This window comes from Sycon ciliatum, chromosome 11, assembly GCF_964019385.1.
Source record: "Sycon ciliatum chromosome 11, ocSycCili1.1, whole genome shotgun sequence".
In the NCBI taxonomy this organism is placed as follows: domain Eukaryota; kingdom Metazoa; phylum Porifera; class Calcarea; order Leucosolenida; family Sycettidae; genus Sycon; species Sycon ciliatum.
Window position 1 is genome coordinate 11361662 of NC_088653.1, and position 17777 is coordinate 11379438.

Here is a 17777-nt window from a genome sequence, read left to right on the forward strand (position 1 = left end):
GCACTATCAATCATAGCAGCATAGATTGAGCGGTAGCACAAAGCTGTGTGTATCCATTAATCTGCATTATCACCATAATGCTACACACACGTCTCGTTTATTCTTTTTCTTTCCTTCTTTTCTCTTCTTCTTTTGCTGAGAGCCTTCTGTTCCCATATTTTCTTTTCATCTGTGTCCGCATTCCTGGGTTACTTGGACATCATTCGCTTCCTTGTCATGGGACAAGTCCGTTCGGTTTGCGAATTCAAATAAACACAACCAACCAACCAACCAACCAACCGCACGCACACACGCACACACACCTTGAACCTTGAACGTGCCTATTGCCGATGGCAATGACAGCGAAGGGACTATCTGCTAGCTTTTCTGTACGGAGCGTGGCGCTTGAGGTCCCCGGTACGACGGCAGACCTTTCCACATGCGCAGCGGAAGCCAGAGTCAGGATCAGGAGGAGCACGGGCGGGAGGACGACGATGAGCAATCTGCCTCCAGGCAGAGCGATCCTGGGCAGCATCCAACCAGCAGTCAGAAGGCACAGGGGGGCTGATGGAGCGGAGATCATCCACAATGGCGTCACATCACCGCTTGCGTGGACCATTGCGAGGGCGTGTTGCAGGGAGCTCCCCAAACAAAACTCGCTTCGGCATGCGGTCGTCGTTCATCCGGCCAACATGGCCAAGCCAACGCAGTCGATATTCTCGGATGATGTACGCGACGTCACAGTCAATGCCAAGGATTCGGGACATGGTAACGGAGGTTACGCGGTTGTCCCTCTGGACCCGCCTGGATACGCCAACGATGATGCGAACACACTGGTGATGAAAGGTGTTGAGAGAGCGCAGGTCTGGTGCCTTCGGTGTCCACGTCTCTGCTCCGCACACACACACACACACACACACACACACACACCTTGAACCTTGAACCTTGAGCCTTGAAACTGCCACCTAAAGGTGATCCAGTGCCTCAAAGAGGCAAGGAGGGCAGAGTTACTTCTTGCATTTGTGTTGAGCCAGGTACTGGGGATGTGTGAACTTCGGAGAGCAGGTCGGGCATGGGATGGTGCGGCGTTCCGATCCAGAGCTGTGTGGGAGAATTGGACTATTATTATTACATACCGAAGGTTTATACAATGAATAAGAACAAATGCAAAGGAGCCATCAAAACTACGCTCCTTTCCGCACAAAACAGCAAGAAAGAACTAAGGAACAAAAGAGATCGCGTGCCAGGCACGACAGGCTAAATCAGGTACAGCAGAAGAGAATACGTCATGATGTACAAGAATGCATAAGTACTGACGCAAGTCAGTACGACGTAAGAAGAGCAGCATGAAGTAGTACACTGTACACATCAAGGGGGGTCATTCTACTTCACCTCTCCCCCTGGTGGCCACAATAAAGGACACCAACACAATAAAGAAAAAGAATGAGAAAATTAAACTGCAAAACAGCCCAAAAACTGAGCAAAGGCAAATATCACCGAAAACGCACGGGTTGCTGCAAATCGGCTCGGTTGCGCAAAACAGGGCCAGGCTGCACAACAGCAGGCTCATGCAAAGGCAGCAGCACAACACAATCATCCAAATCATTATCTGCAGGCACACTAGCACAGCTGTCATCAGCGCACACATCTGCAGCAGGATCATACTTCAATAAATCAATATTGATAACCTTTTCGCCAGAACCATCTGTATGAATAATGACAACAGTAGATGGCGAAATGACAGATTTAATAAGCCAACCACCTTCGTACGGCGAAAGACACTTCTGATGACGTGTTGGGCGACAGAGCATAACTGGTGTGTCGATACTGTATGGACATTCAAAGGCATCGCTCGGTACAGGATCTTCCTTCGACAATTCCATCTCAATGTGGTCACGGATCTGCGCGCTACGTTGTTGCAAATGGTCTACCCACGCACCGGATGACATGCTCGGCTGCTCAGACTCCACAATCACATTGGTCGGCTGCCAACCACACATGGCTTTCATTGGCGAAATGCCAGTTACTGAATGCGGCCGTACTCGGTAATGGTGTAGCAGCAGATCGAGATCAGAACGCCAATCTCTTGACTCTCGCAGTACTTTCCGAATCAAAGTAAGTAGCGTGCTGTTGAACCGCTCGGCTGCTCCCTGCGATTGAGGGTGCCTAACAGCTCCATGACATACGGTAACACCAAATTTGGTGAATAGGGCTTCCACGATGACGTTCACGAACTCTGTTCCATTATCGCATCGAATTACACGGGGCGGTCCCCAGCGACAGCACACAGACACAACAGCTTGCGCCACACTAGCACCATCATGGTGACGTAACGGGATGACTTCGGCATATTTGCTGAACATATCCACACACACTAGAACGCAGTGAAATCGATCATCTCCACCTAGTTCTAAAGTGTCAATCTGCACGACTTCCCACAGATGGGACGGAATCACAGCACGCGCTGGCAGGGCACGAGGGCCACGACGAGGATTCGCTGCTTGGCATTGACCGCACGCCTTGACGAACTGCTGACACAATGACGACATGTTCGGCATGAAACAATGCGAACGCAGAAATTGCCACATGGTTTCCCATCCAGCATGGCCAATGACACGATGAACAGCCACTAATACGCGCTCATGTAAAGACGACGGAATAACAGGCACAGACACTTCTTCATTCACAGGAAGCTTGACCGTACGGATCAATAAGCCATCAACTACGGACAGTTGAGACTTGACCTTGCAGTACGCATCAACAGAGACATCTTCACCAACAGTCAACTGCGCAACGACACGCGCAATAACTGGATCGTTCTTCTGTGCAGCAGCTATCTCAGCTAACGGGACAGGACTGGTCGAAATCGCGGCAGCTGTAGCGACAGTGGCAACACTATCCGCCGATGCGTCGGTCTCACGCTGCTGCTGCTGCTTCCAGTACCGCATGTACCGCTCGGGCACACGGGCCAGTTGATTCGCCAGGTTCTGCTTCGACGGAACCCACACTACTTTGACAATCATGTCCGATGTAGCGACCAGGTCTTCAATGATCTGCAAACGACGTTCAACAAGAACTTGCTGCAATCCGCTGACTTTCCAACGCTTCAAATTATCAAGCAGTGACGTCAGCCAGCCATAGACGGTTTTCGAATCGGTGTGCAAAACGAGATTCTGCACATTCCACTTGGACGCAAGTGCAAGACCCTGGATAGCAGCATCCAGCTCTGCAATATTGATGTGACGACGGTCGTTCGGCTTCCGTAACCACGCTTGGTCTTCCACGATCTGGTCACCAACACCAATAGCGACACCGATTGCAATATCCGAAGCGTCACACCACACGCTCCAGGTGGCAGCAGTTGGGATGTTCCAAACACCTTGCACTGGGTCCTCCGCCAGCACGCGCACCATAGCTTCTTGGCACAGCCGAGTCAGCTCCTCTGGCAGCGGTTCATCCCAGCCACGAACCAACGATGCGAGCCGCTTCAACCATGAACACAGCGGTCTCAGCCATGAGAAGACGGGGTAGTGGCTGGTCAGCTTCCCACACCACTGAAATACATTCCGCTTGGTTGCCAACTGTGGTGCTTCGATGTCTGTGATGTCGCGCCGTTGCCAGCGCACTCCGTCACTAGCAGATGACAGCTTCAAACCAAGGACAGTGGCTTCGTGAAGCTTCACAGCAGGCTTTGTAGGCAGACCGTAGGTCTCTAAGCAAGCAGACACAGACTCTGACTGCTCGGACGGAACAATGATGTCGTCGATAAAGTTATCAGCATCGGGAAACTCACGGATGGAGTATTTCACAATAGCATCCATCAGCTTTGGCGCCACACTAAGACCAAAGGCCATCCGCTCCATGCAGTAAGTCTTTCCCTGCCACACGATGGTTGTGGGAGAACTGGAGCTATCTAGTCTCTCTATCACCCCTCTTCGCCCAACACAACACACCAGCGCAAACGGCAGCCTCTTGGTGGAAACGTATGAATCACGAAAAATGCAAGTAGGAAAAGGAGAGAGAACAAGAAAAGAACAACAAGAACACAAAATCACGAGCACTTCAGCCAGGAAAAGACACGTCTAAAACATGGCGTCCAACATGGCGGCAGAGCAACCGATAGAGGCCCGTCGTGGCTGAAGCTGCTATTGCAGCGACAGCCATCACGGCCACCATTGAATGCAGAAAATAGATAAGAAAACGAAGTCGAGCAACAGCAACTCGAACGAAGCAAAGAAAACAACAAGACTACGCGCAGCAAGCAAAGGCATAGCGATGACATCATTACTCACGCGTGAACACAGAATCTAGCATGCGCATGCAGCCTTGCAGGCGCTGGCGAAATAAATAATGAAGTCAAGACACAAATAAATAACACAACGATCGATCGTTGCAGGAAAACAGTTACAATTCAAATATACTACTTCAAGGAAAGATGAGAAGTGAAACGACTAGCACTAGAAGAAATAGAATAGAATATAGAACAAGGACAATGGAAGCGGACTACGGATGAAGCAAAAATGAGGTAAGAGGCATGACACACTGATGACAGATGTCACCACAACAAATACATAATCGTAATGTTTGTCTACACACACATTGTATCGTCACACTAAATACATTGTCACATCTCCCCCTGGTGACATCGCGTCAACAGTTTTCTACGGTAACGAACAGGAGGAACAAGACCAGCACGGTTGCGAAGACGATGACCACCAACTTGAAGTGGTTGGGCTGGTACATCAGAATCAGAATCACTAGTACTTGAAGCACATGCATCATCATACTCAGGCACACTCACACTTGACGGCTTAATTAGATCAATATTGACAGTCTTCATCGAATGTCGACCATTAGTGTCTCGAACAATTACAACAGTTGATGGAGACACAACACTATCAACTGTCCATCCAGACTCGTACAGCGCTGTTCGCTTCTGGCGGCGATCTCCTTGCCGCAACATCACCGTGGAACCAACACTGTAGGGGTTCACACACCCAACAGGCTGAACAAAATCAGCAGAGGACAACTCACTTTCCACGTAGTCTCGCACAACAGCCGCTTTACTATACAAGCTATCAACCCATGCACTGGGGGACATGTCACAACGCTCATCGTCCACAATCAAGCCATGGGGAACCCAGCCACACATGGCTTCACTTGGGGAAACACCAAGCGCAGAGTGGGGACGAATACGATAATAGTACAATAATACATTTAAAGCAGACACCCAATCGTCGGATTCCTGCACAATCTTGCGAATTAAAGTCAGCAAAGTCCGGTTAAAACGCTCTACACCACCTTGACTCTGCGGATGACGCACTGCACCATGTCGCACCTCTACACCAAATGCATCATACAAAGACGTAACTACCTGATTGACAAATTCTGTTCCATTGTTACAACGTACAACTGCTGGGGCACCCCAGCGGGAACATACATCCACAAACGCAGCTGCTACAGACGGACCATCATGGCGAACCAATGGGACAACCTCGACCCACTTCGTAAACATATCGGTACAGACAAGAACACAATGATACCGATGGCTTCTATTCGGGCCCAACTCCAGGGTATCGAGCTGTACTACATTCCACGGACCAGATGGAATAACCAGACGTGTTGGCTCTGCAACAGGCCCACGCTTCGAATTAGCAGCAGCACACACATCACACGACTGAATCAACGACTGACAAACAACAGCCATATTTGCAAAATAACAACTCGCACGCAACAGCTTCCATGTGGTCTCCCAACTGGAATGACCGCTCACAGCATGGGCACGACACACCACTCGTTGCTGCAATGACTGAGACACAACTGGTACAACACGCACATCATTCGGCGGTACCTTCACACTACGATACAAGTAACCATCATCAGATACAGACAACTGAGACTTCAATTTCTTAAATACCGGGTCGGAAATCTCACGACCATGACGCACAGACTCAATCACACTAACAACAACAGGATCAGACTTCTGCGCATCAAGAATGTCCTGTAACACAATAGCACTCACAATCTTCGGGGGTGCAGAGACGGCAGCAACTACATCTGGCTTGGCTGATTTCTTCCAGCAGCGGATGAACAAATCTGGGACACGCGTCAGCTTGTCAGCCTTGTTCTGCTGGGACGGTACCCACTCAATGGTGACGGACAGCTTCGCGGTCGCGACAATGTCGTCGATGATGTTTAGTCGTCGGCGAACTAACACTTCGTTCAGACCGGACACCTTGACACGCCGCTCATTGTTCAGGCACGACTTCACCCAGCCGTACACGGTCTTGGAATCAGTGACAAGACGGATGTTGCTGGCGTTCCATTCGACTGCCGTCGACAACCCACGGATTACTGCTTCCAATTCTGCGATGTTGATATGCTTCTTCTCGTCGGCATCGCGAAGCCAAGACTTGTCCTCCATGACTTCACCACCAACTTCGGCAACAATGCCATATGCGACATCAGACGCATCGCACCACACGGTGAGCTGCTGCTCGTTCACTGACGCATTCCACACGCCTGTGGCCGGATCCTCATCTTGGACGCGACTTGCTAGTTCGGCACAACAGGTTACCACATCATTGGGGACGTCATCATCCCAACCACCACCATCACGACATGCTAGGCGCTTCAGAAAGCTGCAGGCAGGTCGCAGCCACGAGCACACGGGATAGTGCGATACCAGTCGGCCGCACCACGAGAATACACCACGCTTGGTCAGCTTGCCACACTCGAGACTCACTCCGTCTCGACGCTTCCAACGGGTTTGACCATCTTGGCCAGTGAACAGCTGAAGTCCAAGTACTCGGGCGGAACTGGCGGGCTCAGCTGGCTTCGTCCGCAGGCCATAGCGCTCGAGGGTATCCGCAACAGCCTTTTTCTGCGGTTTCGGGACGTACAGATCGTCAACGTAATTGTCAACACCATCATGATCTCGCGTGCACCACTTGACTATTACGTCCGTGAACTTCGGTACAACACTTAACCCGAAAGCCATGCGGGTCATCACGTACAGCTTTCCCCTCCATTTCACGCACTGATACCAAAGCAACTCAGGTGACATACGGACTTGCAGATAGGCCTTTCGAATATCCAACATCTCATACTTGTTGGCATCGTGCGTACGCCACTCACGCAACTTCTCGCCACACACGGAGGCATCCATACCGGGCTGAGAAACGAGGGCACGGTTCAGCGCACGGTAGTCGAGGCAAGGCCTAACTGGTGTAGTAGGCTTGTGCTCCTGGCTGACTGCAAGCCATGGCAGAATTGCAGCAGGAGCTCCGTGTACCTCTTCATCATGCTCGATGAGCCATCCGTTACCGATCCAGGAGTCCACTTCATGCTGGAACAGCTTCTCCTGATCATCGCTAAGTTTCCGGGGGTACTCCCCAATGCCGCTGCCGATGCGTCCGGTAGGTGGCTTGTCGTCCTTCCACCTCCATGCTGCCTGCCAACACTGCTCAGCTGCTAGCCACTTTATCTGACCATCCTCGACAGATAGCGTCACGTCCTCACCATCTTGCACCACGCTAACATGCCGAGACGGGTGTTGATCCGGCGACTGCAGAGCATCACTAACGACAGACGACACAGGCTCAGGGTCACTGGCGGGTGACGGACCAAACAACACGGACCGCAGATCACCTGACTCAGAGTACTGCAACCTGACGCCACCAATAGCACGGACAAGGTCAGATCCCAGCAACAGGTCAGCATTAATAACCGACAGCTCAGGAACTACAAACGCAACAACACGGGTAGGCGGCAAATTTACGGGTCCATCCAGGCGACGAATCGTTAGTGAAATTGACCCCGAAATCGGCAGGGCTTCGCCATCCAGGGCGAGGAGCTTCTCCTGCTTTACCGCCGACACTTGGTTGCACATCTTAGCCGCACGTATAAAGCCAGACGACACTAGCGTGCGAGCCGACCCGGTGTCCAGCATGGCCTCTCCACGGCACCAGTCATCCGGCTTGGCCGACTCCACGTCCACATAGATCCTCGGCAAGGGGGCAGCTTCAGTGGACACCGCACACAGGCACTTGTTACTGCTACTATGCGACGTACCAGCAGCTGCCACACGTTCTGCTGCCTTGGCTTCTCGCCACTTCCTTCTCTCAGGGCACGCTGGCTTTGCATGACCAGGCTGATCACAAAAGTGGCACACTACTGGTCCACTGAAACGGGGCTTCTGCTTCTTCTTGAACTCTGGGCAGTTACGCTGGACATGCCCAGGCTGATTACAGTTATAGCAGACAACAGTACTGCGAGGTCGGTGTACACCTCCACTGTAACTACTGGTACTGGCACTAGCAGAAACGCTCTGGCTGAACCTGCTCGTGTACCGAGCATCGGTCTCACTGGCTCTGAGCGCACGCACACGCTCTAGACACGCAGGTATCGTCAGCTCTTGGCCAGCCAGTGACATTCTCAGCTGGCGGCCAAATTCGGGCTGTAGACCAGCGATCAGTTGCTCGATCACGATCGGATCCTCTGGCGGTACCACCCGGTTTGTGCCCCGACAGCGCTGCATAACGCTGCAAATCGGCCACATACGCGTCGACACTTTCATCCACACGCAAACAACGGCGCTTGAACAAATCATACGCTCTGGACGGCGTCACACTGAACGCACTCACTAAAACTTTCTTGACCTCTGCTTGTTTGCTTTTGTCACTCTCTGCCATACGAGAAAACACTCGAAATGCATCGCCCTGCAAATATAAGGGTAGATGTTGCATGCGTGCATCTTCGTCGGACCATTCCTTGGCAGTGGCCAAAACTAAAAACTTTGCCCAGAATTCCTCTAGGTCTTCACCATCCTTGCCAGAAAACGGCTGGACAAGATACTTGGTAGACATGATTCACTTGAGTATTCCACGAACGCACAGTAGGAACTCACAGTAGGAACTCACAGTAAGAACTCTCGTCTCACAAAATAAATGAATCACTACGACACTCGTACTCCGAAAACACTTTCCCGACTCTATCCCGGCTCTTTCCCGGGTTTCGGCACCACAAAGTTGTGGGAGAACTGGAGCTATCTAGTCTCTCTATCACCCCTCTTCGCCCAACACAACACACCAGCGCAAACGGCAGCCTCTTGGTGGAAATGTATGAATCACGAAAAATGCAAGTAGGAAAAGGAGAGAGAACAAGAAAAGAACAACAAGAACACAAAATCACGAGCACTTCAGCCAGGAAAAGACACGTCTAAAACATGGCGTCCAACATGGCGGCAGAGCAACCGATAGAGGCCCGTCGTGGCTGAAGCTGCTATTGCAGCGACAGCCATCACGGCCACCATTGAATGCAGAAAATAGATAAGAAAACGAAGTCGAGCAACAGCAACTCGAACGAAGCAAAGAAAACAACAAGACTACGCGCAGCAAGCAAAGGCATAGCGATGACATCATTACTCACGCGTGAACACAGAATCTAGCATGCGCATGCAGCCTTGCAGGCGCTGGCGAAATAAATAATGAAGTCAAGACACAAATAAATAACACAACGATCGATCGTTGCAGGAAAACAGTTACAATTCAAATATACTACTTCAAGGAAAGATGAGAAGTGAAACGACTAGCACTAGAAGAAATAGAATAGAATATAGAACAAGGACAATGGAAGCGGACTACGGATGAAGCTACAATGAGGTAAGAGGCATGACACACTGATGACAGATGTCACCACAACAAATACATAATCGTAATGTTTGTCTACACACACATTGTATCGTCACACTAAACACATTGTCACATGGTCTGATACGGGAACAGACTTGGATGCAGTCGGACGTTCAAGTACGCTTTCCGGATATCCACTACTGACAGCTCCGTACTCTTGGAACGCCAATCTCTCAACTTCTCACCACAGACCGGAACGTCATTGCCAGGATGAGACAATAATATTATGTGATTGTTGAGAAGACGGAAATCCAGACATGGCCTGACCGGTGTCGACGTCTTGTGTTCTTGGCAGGTCGCTAGCAGGGGCAACACAGCAGCTGGCTCACCATGGATAGCAGGGTCGTGAGGCACCATGAAGCCACGGTCAATCCACATGGCGACTTCGTCACGAAACTTCTGCTCTTGCGATGGCGTCAACTTCCCACGGGAATACTCGCCAAGTCCACTGCCGATGGAAGAAGTAGGTTGCTGTCCGCCTTTCCATTTCCACTCGACTTCCCAATAGCCACGCTGCGGGTCAAAGACAGCTTCACCGTCGTCCATACTAAGGCGCACAACGTTCTCGTCTTGCGTGACACCGACATGACGGGACAGCTTGTTGGCAGCAGCTACTGGAGCAGTCGACAGTGTCGGTAGATCAGATTGCTGCGGACCAAAGCGCACACCACACAGCACATTGTCCACGTCGCTGTACTCCAAGTGTACACCTTGGTGAACCGAAATGATATTCAAGCCGATTATCATGTCTGCCATGACTGACGACAGGTGCTCGACTACAAGAAAGTCGGCCTTCGTCAGCGGCAGCTCAACAGCTTCATCGCTACGCTCGACTTCAACACAAACACGTTCCAGTATCTGCACTGCCTTACCACTAACATCCACAATTTGAGTGGCATCAGACATGATGTGCAGGTCCATGGCCGACGCTGCTGACGCTGCAATCAGAGAGTTGCAGGAGTCTACAGCTGCTGACAACCGATGCACATCATCAGCCTCACTCTGTCGTGCGTCCACATAAATGCGCGGCAAGCTACACGGGGACGATGTGGCAGTCACGGCTAAACAAACACCAGTGTCAGCTCCTGACTTGGCCGCGCTGGTCGATTGCTTGCTACGCTTGGGGCAGTTGGCCAGCATGTGTCCCTTCTCTTTACAGTGAAAGCACTTGCCCTTCAATTGGGGACATAAACTACGTTTGTGCCCAGACTGCTTGCAGTGAAAACACAATACACTAGATGGAACAGCAGTAGACGAGGATCCCTTGTTACTACTGCTGGCAGCTGCTGATACAGAACTTGGAAACTGGCGTGTCACTCGTTGCGCAGACCGTAATGCCTTCACCTGATCCGCACACTGGCGAATCTTCAATGAGCTCGCCGCGTTCTGCAAACGAATCTGTCCGGCAAACTCCACAGGTAATCCGGACAGGAACTGCTGTTTTAGCACAGGGTCCTCACTGACCTCTGTATGGCCACTGCACCGCAACAGTCGTCGCAGATCCGCCATATAAACATCGACAGTCTCATCAGTTCTAAGCTGACGACGCACAAATTTGACATATGCTTCCTCCTTCGTGCTGCCGAATGCAGAACGCAACTGCTCATAAATCAATAGAGAGGTTTTGCATTCCGAATTTCGGAATGATTTTCGACTGTGCTTTTCCGAAAAAAGCGCGTTCCGAAAAACGGTATTTTCAGTGTTTTGCATTCCGAAAATCTGATTCGACTTCGTTTCCAAGGGTTGCCATGCAAAACAAAATGGAGAGCGTCGAAGGGGTTGAGCAGGATCAAATCCATGTGCGCAGGTCAAACTGAATTTGGGTGCGGTTCGAAGACGAGGACGGACTGATGGTGGACCAAGTGATCCAACAGCTGAAGACGAGGTTGGCGAACTACTGTCTTGTACTGTTAGTAGGCTCGAGGGCAAAGGAAGATAGATAAGAGTGTGATGAAGTGTGAGAAGATTAGTCAACATGGCGAGATCATCAGCGAGAGCAGCAAAACCAGCAAAAATCAAAACTACATACCTGTACGTGGAAATTTTTTCAAATAATCGAGAGCGGCAGAAAGCAAAAATACAAACATGAAAAATACACTTTTTTGTATTCAAATATGCACTCCCGAACATGAAAGAGCCGAAAATCCATTTTCGGAAAACCTTGCACTTTCGCCACCACACTTCCGAAAGTTCGACTACTTTTTCGACTGCTGCCGCCACATTCCGAAAATAATTCCGAAATTCGGAATGCAAAACCTCTCTAATGTATCGTCCTTCCGCGACGAATCATCTAACTGAGACCATACTGTAAAAGCATCCTTGTCCAAGAATAGTGGTAAGTATTCAGCTCGCTTCTCCTTCGTCTGCCATCCTTGTATTTCGGCAACAACTTTAAATTTTGCCAGAAAAGTTTCAAGGTCTTCGCTCCGGCCACCGCCAAAAGCTTTCAACAACGACAGACCGACAGAAGACGACATTCTCAGCAAGCGACACTAACACTAATCTAAGCCGGGTTTCGGTACCACTTTGTGGGAGAATTAGACTATTATTATTACATACCGAAGGTTTATACAATGAATAAGAACAAATGCAAAGGAGCCATCAAAACTACGCTCCTTTCCGCACAAAACAGCAAGAAAGAACTAAGGAACAAAAGAGATCGCGTGTCTTGCGCACGCAGGCACGACAGGCTAAATCAGGTACAGCAGAAGAGAATACGTCATGATGTACAAGAATGCATAAGTACTGACGCAAGTCAGTACGACGTAAGAAGAGCAGCATGAAGTAGTACACTGTACACATCAAGGGGGGTCATTCTACTTCAGCTGCATGTTCTGCGGCTGCAGTTGTGCCGGCGGTGCCCAGTTTACATGACCTCAGATTGACTTGTACACTTTTCCCGTACGGTAGAGTTTATTTATGCACCCCCGTATTTGTATACGTCTCCCAGGTTCAGTCTACCTGCTCATATACGTCCCTGTGCGGACCGTACCGTGTCTACGGATTTCCATAAACGCATTTGTCTCTCCATATTGATTTTTCCTTCTCTCTCTTTCTCTTTCTCTTAGCTCTTTTCCTTTAGCATTCATACTGTTTGGAAACACTTTTCTTGGTCCTCAATTACAAATAATACAGTGCAAATCTATCAAGCATGCCAAAATTTCATACGGAATCGACCGACAGACATTAGTGGTGGCCCTGGATGGCAACCCTGTTTAGATCCTAGTTGAAGCAGACCTCCAGCTTCAACGTCTAGTTGGACCTGTGTCTCGTACACCTGCATGTGAAAGCAAGTGTTGTCAGATCACTCACATCTGTTGGCGCATATGCACATCTCTGCGCAGACGTGCTGGTATCGGAGGTGTCAGCATAGGCTATGACGAAGCAGGTGAGTTCAACCCTGCTACGTTTGGCCCGGGCACAGCAACTTCTGGCACCACAGCAACAACCGTGTTTGCCCGCGAACACCCCGTACGTCATGTGACCGTTACGAAGGATGATATAGGGGTAACGTTAGATGCCGACAACGGTCTAATCCGGTGAGATGAAGACACCGAGCAGTGGCGCTGGAAGGACGGACGGACAAGCGCCAATGACTGGCAGATCGGCTCAGTCATTTGTCAGTACGCACACGGAGATCTGTCCGATGAGGAAGAGGCTCAATTCTGTGCCTAAGTGGACTCGTGGGTAAAGAAGGGTTGGCTAGTAGAGCTTGATGAAGCCACCCACGGATGCGTTGCAGAATACACACCACAATATTGACGAAGAGCCAGTTGCACAAGACTAGCACACCGGTACGTCTGTGCCTAGACTACCATGGCCTGAATAACCTGATCCAGTCCAGGCCCGGTAAGGATGCGAATGCATGTGCGGAGAAGATCCTTTAATGGCGGAAGGTTGCAGAGCAGTATGAGCTCATCGACATAAGCAAGGCTTACCTGCAAGTGCACATTGCTTTTTAACGCTACCAGGCAGTCGTGAGAAGCTTTATGTGATGGCGCGACCGTGCTTTGGGCTAGCAATTGCCCAGAAGTTTATGTTACACGGCCGTGGCCTGAGGTGGACAATTATGTTGATGATGTGCTGACGCCAGCATTTACAGGAGAAGCAGTAGCTGCTTAACTGGTGAGCTACAGCCTGCCCACAAAGCCACCAGAGTTACTGTCTACAACACGAGTCTTTGCATTGCAGCTGTCGACATCTGCTAACAGCGCCAGATGGTTGCGGCGAGATGGCATACATCTTGCATTTGAGTGTTCCCTGACAAAGCAAAGCGCCTTCCAGTGGACTGGATGACTGAGAAATCACTACCCGGTATGCGCCTGGCTGCAACCCGTCTGCTCGTATCTGAGCGTATGGCAAGCACAACTACTGGGAAGAACGATCCAGTTCTTTAAGGCATGGTACGGTGTGCTGAGGAAGTATTTGAGCGTCTGGCATGTGGTGACCCTGTGCGTGGAGTTTGGCGCGTGCCATCAAAGTCTGACGGCAACTGGGCAGCCTACTGCGATGCGTCTGACCTGGCAACTGGCTTTGTGCTGAAACGCAATGGAGATATCATTGAGGATGGCAAGTGGCTACGTGATGCAGACAACAGGAAACACATCAACGTCGCAGAACTCGACGTGACAATGCGTGGCCTGTCACTGGCTGTTGAGTGGGGCTTGGAAACAGTGCAGCTCATTACTGACTCCAAGGCTGTAGTTGGATGGCTATGTGAAGTTGCCGAGAATGTATGCCATATTCGCGTAGTAAGCCTGCATAAGGTGCTCATTGTACATTGTTTACAAGTGGCAACTGACCTGATGGAAACTGGACGACTAAAGGTGCGTGTTGAGTTAAAGCTCACTGAGGAGAACCCAGCTGACCAACTGACTCGTGTTCCGGTGCACTAGGCTAAGTGTAGCTGACCCGATACAGCTGCTGAGAATGCCACACCCGCCGCTAGCGCAGTTGACTATGCAACGGAACAAAGCCATCACGCGCCAAGAAGTACAGCATGCCAAGAGAGTATCTACTCATCTGATGGCTGCATTGTCGACCGTCTAGATAGGCAAACGAGTCGAGATAAAGTCATTCGACAGGATAAGAGACCAGCTTTTTCTGGATGACGGAGAGTTATCTCGCAGCTTCAGGCTCCTTGCAGTTGGGAATATGACCGCGCTGATCATCCCAGGATGTCTGACACGTGTAGTGGAAGAAGCGCATCGGATGTCCGAGCACGGTAGCTGGACAGTGATGTCCGATATGTTGCGCAGCATCTGCTACTTCCCTGGTATGAACTCATGCTGCCAAGAATGTTGCCAAAACTGGCAAGCGTGCTGTGCAGGGAATGGAAGTCGTGGAACGGTGGTGCCACCTACTGCCCCAGAGATCCCCGGTCGCCCGTGGAGGGTGACGCAAGTGAACACACATCTCATATCTCTCGATCTCTATCTCTATTCCTTTCTTGATGACGAATACATTCACTGTTGATCACCACGTATCAATTCTTGTTGAGCTCTGTGTTATTTATTCGCGCTGTGTTCGTGACGTTCTTCCATTTTCCAGCACTATTGTGTGTGTACACGATGACATAGGTCGCCATTTTGTTCTTGTCATCTTGGTGTGCAAGCCTTTATCCTTTTTCTCTACCTCTTTTAGTTTTAGTTCTTCTGGTGCGAAAGCAAGTAACTAGGCCAATTTCGAGTGGGCTGTGATCGAGTGTTGCATGTTGGCCAGTGTAGACGGGGTAGTTCACAACAACAACAACCATAATGACATTGTTCTTGCATGTGTATGACTGCTTACTTTCACTTTTTATTTTCTGATGCCATCAATGCAACATCAACATAACTGTTTGCTTCTAGCTCATACTAGGTGTTCACCCCCCCCCCCCCCCCATTTCTCACATCACATCATCTTCCATACGGTAGATTGGAACATTTAGCTCTGCTCCTCCTATCCGGCCATTGACTTCAATTGTTCCCGCTCATTACAAGTCAGCTATGGCTCCCCATTCGCCTGCTGATGTCCATTGCTTGGTATTTCACTGCACAACTATTGTAAGTGTAGTGTGGGGATTCCCGAGCTAGTTGCAGGCAGCAGTGTGGCATTGATTTCAAGCTTGTTGAACATTTGCATTACAATACAAGTTACTCAAAGCAGCACACTGTTTCCCAAAAAGGTTGTTATTGTCTGTGATAAGTTTGAGGGTGTGAGGGATAGGGTTAGAACTTAAAAGAAGCCTCAAAAATACGCCATTGAGGATGGCAAGTGGCTACGTGATGCAGACAACAGGAAACACATCAACGTCGCAGAACTCGACGTGACAATGCGTGGCCTGTCACTGGCTGTTGAGTGGGGCTTGGAAACAGTGCAGCTCATTACTGACTCCAAGGCTGTAGTTGGATGGCTATGTGAAGTTGCCGAGAATGTATGCCTTATCACCAACACCCAGCATATGAGTCAGTGAAAACTTGGGATCTTTCACTAGTTTTAGACATGACATATTCCTAGCACTGATGTAACATGTGTAGTCATAAAAATATTATCAACACCTAAGAACACCAAATTAGTGTATATAACTGCTCCTGGGCAGATATCCACTTCATATTGCATCCTGATGATGGTATTTTGCCGAAACATTGAAAATGATTCGTTGAATTGAAATGAGTTGTGAATTTGCAGTGCCCAGGGAATGAGCATGGGTGCTCGCCAATTTTCTTCTAGGCTGTTGAAGATCGTGAAAACTGTTGTTCTTCTTGGAAAACGTTTTCCAGTTGTGCATGTTATTTTTGTGCGTACAACTGATGAACATAAGACCTGGTACACATGCACAGGACTTTGTACACCCGGACAATTCTTCTTTTCTGTTCATACACTAACAAGGATGCACCTGGGATATCCTGACTTACAATATCCTTTGGGTCCAGCAAATGTCCAGAATTAAGTAGATATTCTGCTACGGAAACATGACCACCCGATGCTGCATAGTGTAATGGTGTTACACCACGCTGGAAGTAGCATTGTTAATGAATGCAAACCAAGTACATACAAACACACACAACAGAACAACAAGGACAATCAAGGCTTGTTTGCTGTACAAACACACATAAACATACACAAATACACACGTGCACATGCCGATTCCCACACACAACAAATACGAATACGCATTAAAACACACACGCACGCTCACGCACACGCACACACACACACACACACACACATGCACGCATAGACACACACACACATACATACACACACAACCATGCATGCGCAAAACACTCACACAGACACACCTGCACACATAGACACACACACATACATACACATAACTATGCATGCGCAAAACACAAACACACACACACACAAACAAACAAACACAGTTAGTGAGTAAAGGTAACAAAGGCAATGGCATAGTGATTTCTGGATCATTATCAATGAAGATTTCTTTGGGAACTGATGAACAATTTCCTTGGAGACAAGAATGCAATTTTCAGTAGTATACTTTCATGCCTGATCATCAGGTGAAATACAGGCAGGATCCAATGAACATGGCATGGCGCATGTTGTGTGTGAGTGTGTGCGCTCGTGCATGTCCAAGAATGTTGAGCACACGCAGGCGTACACACGTGTGTTCGCGAATGAGAGCATGCGTTTACTTTCCAAATGCATGCTACTGCAGGTGTGCGTATGTGACGTATTTGTGTGGGCAAGGGGTACTTGTTTGTGAGTGTGAGTATGTCGCACTCTCTCTTCCTCTCTTTCTCTCTCTCTCTATCTCTTTCTCTCTTTCTCTCTATTTCTTTCTCTCTCTCTCTCTCTCGCTCATGGAAGCTTTGTCCCTCCCTTCAATCCATTCTTTTCACCATTTTGGGCGGGTTTAGGAGAGCAAGATCATTCCAAGGCAGTGGCAGGTAGCGTGTATCACACTCCTGGCAAAGGGGGAGGTGTCTGATGATCCTTCCAAATTCTGACCGATCGCTCTAGCAAACACGTCCGGGAAAATCTTTTTCACCTTAGTTGCAAAGCGCCTCTTGAAACATATGCTAGGCAATACTCCAGTAAGTTCTTCGATGGTGACAACCAGAAAGGATTTATGCCTGCAAAGGTTGGGTGCTT

The 17777-nt window shown here is 49.4% G+C and overlaps 2 protein-coding genes across 2 annotated transcripts; both read right to left on the bottom strand.

Moving 5' to 3' along the window:
* Positions 1-1472: 1472 nt before the first annotated feature.
* On the bottom strand, positions 1473-3833 carry LOC135827083 (uncharacterized). Its single transcript, XM_065339607.1, has one exon. It carries the CDS (start codon positions 3831-3833, stop codon positions 1473-1475), a length of 2361 nt encoding a protein of 786 aa, XP_065195679.1.
* A 770-nt stretch (positions 3834-4603) lies between these two features.
* LOC135827084 (uncharacterized) lies at positions 4604-8518 on the bottom strand. Its single transcript, XM_065339608.1, has one exon. It carries the CDS (start codon positions 8516-8518, stop codon positions 4604-4606), a length of 3915 nt encoding a protein of 1304 aa, XP_065195680.1.
* Positions 8519-17777: the final 9259 nt, after the last annotated feature.

What these genes read in the sequence shown, in the direction of transcription:
- LOC135827084 (XM_065339608.1), bottom strand. Translation starts at nt 8,518, where the DNA reads ATGCAGCGCTGTCGGGGCACAAACCGGGTGGTACCGCCAGAGGATCCG.
- LOC135827083 (XM_065339607.1), bottom strand. Translation starts at nt 3,833, where the DNA reads ATGGCCTTTGGTCTTAGTGTGGCGCCAAAGCTGATGGATGCTATTGTG.